The sequence below is a fragment of the Labeo rohita genome, chromosome 13 (genome assembly GCF_022985175.1).
Source record: "Labeo rohita strain BAU-BD-2019 chromosome 13, IGBB_LRoh.1.0, whole genome shotgun sequence".
NCBI lineage: Eukaryota > Metazoa > Chordata > Actinopteri > Cypriniformes > Cyprinidae > Labeo > Labeo rohita.
Window position 1 is genome coordinate 35,388 of NC_066881.1, and position 7,508 is coordinate 42,895.

General features: G+C 40.7%; 1 protein-coding gene across 1 annotated transcript in view; it reads right to left on the minus strand.

The window, feature by feature from the left end:
• ppp1r21 (protein phosphatase 1, regulatory subunit 21) overlaps positions 1-7,110 on the minus strand; it is a 30,138-nt gene extending 23,028 nt beyond the window's left edge. The window contains exons 1-10 of the mRNA XM_051125841.1: positions 6,867-7,110; positions 6,574-6,703; positions 6,331-6,399; positions 6,072-6,218; positions 4,832-4,933; positions 1,737-1,901; positions 1,367-1,425; positions 633-727; positions 495-547; positions 245-394 (exon numbers count right to left, since the gene is read on the minus strand). Coding sequence (XP_050981798.1) covers positions 245-394; positions 495-547; positions 633-727; positions 1,367-1,425; positions 1,737-1,901; positions 4,832-4,933; positions 6,072-6,218; positions 6,331-6,399; positions 6,574-6,633 — 900 coding nt within the window. The 5' untranslated portion in view covers positions 6,634-6,703; positions 6,867-7,110. The remainder of the gene's footprint in view (positions 1-244; positions 395-494; positions 548-632; positions 728-1,366; positions 1,426-1,736; positions 1,902-4,831; positions 4,934-6,071; positions 6,219-6,330; positions 6,400-6,573; positions 6,704-6,866) is intronic.
• Between the last annotated feature and the right edge of the window lie 398 nt (positions 7,111-7,508).

A 7,508-nucleotide genomic window follows, 5' to 3' on the forward strand; every position in this document is an offset into this window, starting at 1 on the left:
TTCAAACTCGGGGCACCATATCAGTCCATTATATGGAGAAAAATGCTGAAATGTTTTCCTCAAAAAACATAATTTCTTTACAACTGATGAAAGAAAGACATGAACATCTTGGATGACAAGAGGGTGAGTACATTATATGTGAATCTTTGTTTTGGAAGTGGACTTTTGTTTTAATAATTTCAGTGCTTTTCAGTTTGTGTTAGTTGATCATGAATTGAACAGATAGCGTCAGTGCCGTCTGTACCTTCTGGTTGACGGGTGAGATGGCCTCGATGGATGAGTCCAGTGGGTAAATGTGGACTCTCTGCTCGGTGTAGGAGTGAAAGTTCAGCAGGGCAGAGACCAGATTCTGCACGAAACCCAGAGCCTGAGCCGCCACGTCACGGGCCTTCAGCTGCACACAAACACAGACATGACGTTAACACGATATTACCACTGACACGATATTAAGACGGCCGTATCAGGCACACTGACAGCAGGACGATCGCCCTCACCTGATGCCTTCTGTTGTGCAGAGGAACGTTCAGACTGTTGTAGTCACTCAGCTCTGCAGGAAACACAATACTCACGATGACACAGTGAATAAACACCATACGTGTGTGTGTGTGTGTGTGAGAGAGAGAGATGCTCACGGGTGTCATTGAAGGGCACTTTCTCCTGGATCACACTGCTGCTGTGCTTTAGCTGACTGCTCACTTCACTCTGGTACTTCCTCAGCTGCTGCTGACTGACACACACACACACACACACACACACACATCAGCTATTCAACATCACTGTCAGTCACACAGCTGTATGTAATGGCCAAGTTTCAGAAGACATCTGACTAAGATCTGTTTCACACTGTCTGTGTGTCTGCTAATCTTCATTTACATTTTCGTAAACTGAAATGAAATAAAAACTAAAAACTAAAAACTAAAACTCAGGGCTCAACAATAAGGACTGCCCAATGGTCCAGGGCCAGCGTGAACCGGTTACAGCTGTTTTTTTTTTTTCTTTCCATGTTCAAATGTCTCTTTTGCAAAATGTCACATACAGTACTTATATGACGTTTTTGTTGTCTCAGTTTTGTACGTACAGTCAACTATTTATTATAGTTATAATATTTATAGTACATGTATAGTCAGATGGTTAACCGTTGTATAGGTCTATAATTACTTTTCTTATTCGTGTACTGTTGTATGTTTATATCATGTTTAACTAGTCTGTAGCACCGTGGTCCTGCGAGACACGACATCTCGTTCCACTTTGTGTCCACACATGTAATAGAATGACAATAAAGCTGGACTTGACTTGATAAAGTGTTCACTAGCAGACCAGCACTAAGAAAGTAAAGAAGGATGCTTCTTTGAAGGTGTCTTCTTACCACTCTTCAGTTCTGATTCGACAGTCCTTGGCTTCTCGTTCCAGCGTCTGAGCCTTTACCTGACATCATTAAAGACATGTTTACACCTCCTCATGCACACACATACATCAACATCACTACAGATGTGTCTGAGGAGATCACATCCTACGACAGGAGCGCTGGGTTAAACAGCGGTCAACTTCAAAAATCATGTCGTAAAACAAAGGCCCGTGCGCTCACATTAAATCATGCACTAAATGATCTAATGTTAATGTTCAAAGCTGTTTTGTCATTAACATTACTCCGTGGAAAGCGCAAGTGATTTAAAGTGCCGTCATGAGTGCTGATTAATGAACTTAATGGGTTTCCAGCATGTGAATGTGTGTCTGACCTCCAGACGGGCTTTGTCGTTCTGCAGTTTCTCAATGGCGTCTGTGTATTTGAGGCTGAGAGTGTCAACGACGGCCTGATGCTGCTCAGACTCTTTCTCCAGCTGGTCTAGTCGCGCCCTCAGCTGGGCCTCCTGCCGACGGTACTGCTCATCCGCTTCATAAAACTACACACAGAAGAACAAATCATCATCACACCTCAGTCAACAGCTGAACTCTCAGCGCTGAGATCTGAAACTCCCCCGTCTGATAGCCTGATAGTGTTTTTACATGTGCTGACTCTGGAGGAAGATCTGCATGATTGTTCTTAGTAACATTGTGTGCATGGAGAAAAAGACAGGACCGGACACCGAACCCTGAGGTTCCCCGCTGCTTAACTTACGTGAACTTTTCTTTCAGCGGGTGCAGGTGCTAAAATCTAGAGCCAATCTGCTCATTCTGACCAAAGAAAAGAAGTTTTACATTTTTAAATTAATTTTATTTTAATATAGTTTTAAAATTTGCAATAAAAGTTAGTTGCGTTTTTCGTTAATTATTTCGTTGCTTTTAGTTTTGTTTTTATTTTGTGAACGTACTTCTATGTAGTTTTTATATAAAGGGCTCTAGACTAACTTTTTGCACTGGTTGCACTGGTGCACCCAAATTTTCGACCACATCGCATTTAATTGCCATTTACAATTATTCTAATTCCTATTTTTGCATGATGATACGATGAATGAATGGTTTGTTTTTAACAGCACACTAACAGCCCTGCACACTTATATAAGCTTATAATCACTCGTCCTTTTTAGCCAAATTCACGCTAAAAAGAATAACGTGAACTGACATCTGGACGTTTCTCTCCGCAATCTCTGATGAAATGGGTTGGGTGTTTGAGCGCCTACTGGATCCTTGGACAAAAGTTTACAGGGGTTCACCCAGTTTAAGACATTTCTGATTGTAAAAATCTAATTCTTCACATTTTTAATGTATTGTTTTCATTATAATGTACTGATTCAAATTAATAATCAATAATAATTCTTATTTTAATACTCGGCGTGCCTCCCTTGACATGCTCTCGTGTATGAACAGTCAGCAAATGTGGTGCTGGCGCAGACGCATCAGACGCAATCATCAAACATGTTTCAAAGGAAGCTGCGGCGCCACGGTCCTTACTGTCTGTACTAGGTGATTTGAGCGAAAATTTGCATTTATTCACATACGACTGAATTAGAAATGGTGGCCTGTCATGATTTTGGCTAATGCAGGACACTACTGAATGATGCACATCACAGGGGATTTAGAAGTGGGTATACGCAAAGCCGACTGACAAAGAAACGGGTATACACAGGTTCTGCACTACACTGCATATTACCCTACTGTACAGCATTAACACAGACATAAACTCAGACTTTATCTGGAATGTTTCTGTCACAACTTCTCCAACAGACACACACACACACAAATGAAATTGTTTGCCTGATGAAAAAGTATTTAAAACGGGTTCACATTTTAGAAAATGTAGTTAATATTTGCATCATTATTGCGACCTGCGACCCACCCGCAAATAATCAGAATGCAATTTTTCATTACCTGACCCACGGATTAACCGCCATCCGCGCATCACTAATTCCCGGCCATAGTCTTCCCACACTCCCTTCACTATCTCTGACTGGTTTAGACCACGATATGGGCCTAATGTGTGTCTGTTGAACCACAGTCCCAGAGACTTTTTTTTTTTTTTTTTTTTTGCCCTCGAACAGTTGGTCGCACCGGTGCGACCTCAGATTTTTTTTACTCTAGAGCCCTGATATAGCTTAGTTTTAGTAATTAAAGTCAAGCAGAATTAACAGATCACTTTCAGAGCGCAGGCCAGAGTAAGACTTCATTTAACCTAGTGACGCAAATGTTTAGCGACACAAAATTAAAGCATGCTGAGATTGATTAGATGGTAAAAGGAAATACAAATACACACCAAAATCAAGCAGTCATGCCTTTTTACATAAATCTACACAAGTTGCGCTTACATTATCATATTTAAAAGCAGGAGACTGAATGATCAATGTGTGTTGTGATATTAAATTTGAATACGAATGTTTGTTTGTATTGCCTAGATACAGTCTTTTAGCTTATTTAACAACAATCACGATACTGTAACTGTTGTTTTGCTCACTTTATGTGCATAACTGGGAATAATAAAATGTAATAATAATGGCGGAGCCTCAAAATTCAGTTTTAGCCATTCAGACTGCAGCTGAAGTGAATGACAGTTTAGGGAGCGCTTGTTACTCACTTTCTGCAGCCTAGCTAGATCTCATTTGTATGTTTTATTTTTAATGCTGCTATAAAGAACCAACAGCCACATATATACTGCAGAGTTTAAGGAGAGATAATGTCCTTTAACAGTAAAGGCATATTTAAATATGTTCTATTCACTGAAGAATTATAAGCGTGTAGTTTATGTACAGTTGTTCAGACTGGCAGATTGTTCACAAGATGTAGGCAAATGCTTTTATTGATCACAGTAAGGATGCATATTTTTTCTGTTGCACTGCTTGTCTACTTTTCTTCAAAGCTCCAACTTGGAATGTCTATCTTAGTTTGTTACATGAGAAAATTAATAATTTTGGCAAACTGATGCAGTAGCCTAGATTTAATGCAGGTGTGGTTCAGGTCGTGGTCTTTATGCCAAACGGGTCGGGTACAGAATTAAATTAGCGCTGCTGTCGGATGACGGGTCGGCCGTTCCGTTTAGCAGGCTATTGTGGGTGCGGGTTTACCAAACGGGACTCGTGCAGGACTCTCCTTTAAACTGCTTTGCATCTCTCCATCAGAACAACACACATGCATGACATGTCATTTACAGGTATTTCCCTAAAGCGGCCGACACACAGCTCATATATTTTTCCATCACACAGTGAGCATGCAGTGATTATGAAAACAATTTTTTTTTTTTGATAATTATTATTTTATTTCAGTTAGTTTTAGTTTCGTTTTAGTTTTTAATTTATTTTGATGTTTTTATTTTATTTCAGTTTCCAAAAATATTTTTTGAACAGTCATTTTTGTCTTAGTTTTAAGTTTACGAAAAAAAACCTTGACACACACACACACACACCTGGATGTGAAGCCGCTCGTTCTCCTGGATCTTCTTCTGCAGGTCTTCATCAAACACGCTCTGTGTCTGGAGACTGACCTGAGACGGCGAGTCGCCTTTATTCTGCACAAACACACACAAACCAACAATCAGTGATGATGCACATTAAATGTCCTCACGCTCTCATGAGAGCATCTCATTTGGTCCCTATGATTTCTAAAACTAATCCTAATCCTGTGCCTGGACAGTGAATGATGGAGAAAGAGCTTCTGAACGGATCATTTCAGTCTCATCAACTCTGACAGAAAAGCTGTGAGTGTGTGTAATGTCCAGTGTTGGGGAAAGTTACTTTTAAAAGTAATGCACTACAATTTTGTGTTACTCCCTGAAAAAGTAACTAATTACAATACTTAGTTACTTTTTATGTAATGTGTTGCGTTACTTTTGTGTTACTTTTTAAATGTGGGCAGGGTTTGCTTCTTTGTTTTTAATATAAAATAATTCTAATGTAAAAACCCTTTTACACCAAAAGTGAAATGAATTCACCACAGGCTGAAAGAAAAGTACACTGATGCAGGAGATCACTCTTCAGCTATAAAAAAAAATGAAGAAGCACATATGTTAGTTTATCTAAAGTCATTTTTGCTTATTAGTATGGTTGAACTGCATCATTGAAGGTCAGCAGCAAAGACACTGGTTAATAAAATGGGATTAAACACATAAAGGATGTTTGTATTATTTAACATATTTAATTATTGCAGGGTTGTGTCATATTCTGAGTTTGCATTTCACTGTTTTTATTCATTTTGAGGAACTGAATCTGTTTTTTGTGTTCATATTTAGAATACAGTAACATCATGTTTACTCACAATTTCCCCACAGGAGTCTTGTCGATCAATAAATGGGGAAAAAAGTAAATGGCGTTACTTATTTGAAAAAGTAACTCAGATATTTTCTTAGAAATTCAAAAGTAATGCGTTACTTTATTAGTCATTTGAAAAAAGTAATATTATTACGTAACTCGTGTTACTTGTAATGCGTAACCCCCAACACTGCTAATGACTCTGATTATGTTTGTGTACAGCAGAACAATAAACATTAGCTACACTGTGAGACCAGACGATAGTCACTGCAAGAAAAACAGACTAATAAACACTCTAAACCACGTTGTAATATATGCAGATGTGTTTCAGTGAGGTTTAGGAGAGGGACCATGTTAGAACAACAGACAGTCAGCGTGTGTGTGTGTGTGTGAGATCACTTTGCTCTTCTTGTTCTTGCTCTCAGACAGCAGCAGTTCCTCCTGCAGCAGCTCCACGCGTTTGGTCAGCTGCTGGTTCCTGAAGCTCAGGCTGTCCATCTCCTGCTCCACCTTCCGTAAGCTCTGCTCCTTCTGCTTCAGCTCATCCTGCCACACACACACACACACACACACACACACACACACACACACACGTCAAGACACGACAACAACAACAACAGACCTCCACCGCATGAACGGGCAAGATATCAGCAGATACCTTCAGGGAGTTGGAGGTGGTCTGCTCGTCCACCACGGCCTTCTTCAGCACCTGATTCTGAGCTCTGAGCTGACAAACACACACACACACACACATATGACAGCACTGCAGTCACTCACACAGCACGAGGCTGTTACTGAGCTCACCAAAACACATTTAATGATTTACACACTTTAAACGTTAAAAGACAAAAGAAGTTTCTGTATCATAAAAGTCTGATGATGATGATGATGAAGAGCTCACCTTTGAGTACTCCTGAGCCAGTTTACTGTATTTACTCTGCAGATCCGTCACGTTTGCCATGCTGTGGTCTGTCAGATGTGTGTGTGTGACTCAGGAGGAGCGTGTGACCATCACTGTCAAACATCAGCGTCTGTTCATGAAGATACAGTCACGTGAGCGGCTGCGGCTAAAGCTAATGCTAAGCTAATATCTGCACCAATCACACTGGATACTTCACACAGACTTCACCAAAACAGTGTAAAATGTATCATATTTCAGTCTACGAGACCGTCGATCATTCTTATGAGTCAAACCTGTTAAAATCGTTCATTTGATCTGATCCGTGTCTCTACAGTCGTTAGCAGACAGGATGATGTCAGACACATCAAAACATCGCGCTGTCAAATCACACTTTCGCTGTCAAACACTCCCGACAGACAAACGAAAACAAACGAGATGACACTGGCGTTCACTGATGTGTTATTTGGTTTCTCTGCCGAGCGGCTCCGTGGACACCAGCGACAGTCAACGGACTGACTGATCACGTGAACACGGCACCGCGCGCACCCTTCAAAATAAAAGCACGTCTCATCAACTATCACATGAACGTCAACCACCTCAACGACAACAGCAACAATAACCATAATAATAATAATAATAACAACGTGACGTTTATTGAGCAAGATTAATAGGAGTCAAGAAGCTTATAAAAACTTTGAATCAAATGTTCGCAGGATGATTCACTGTTTTGAGTCGCTCGAAGCGCCACGCGCTGCTGCCGCCTGCCGGTCACAACGGCGTAAATGGATCAAAAACACGTCCCGAACCTATTCACAAAAACAGCTTTACAGCTGCGGGGCGCCGCTATGGTTTCTGGGCCCCTGAACAGCACATTGTCTCGGTGTCCCTCATCAGACCCCTGGAAGTGTCCTAATCTGTTACGGCACCCTGACCAG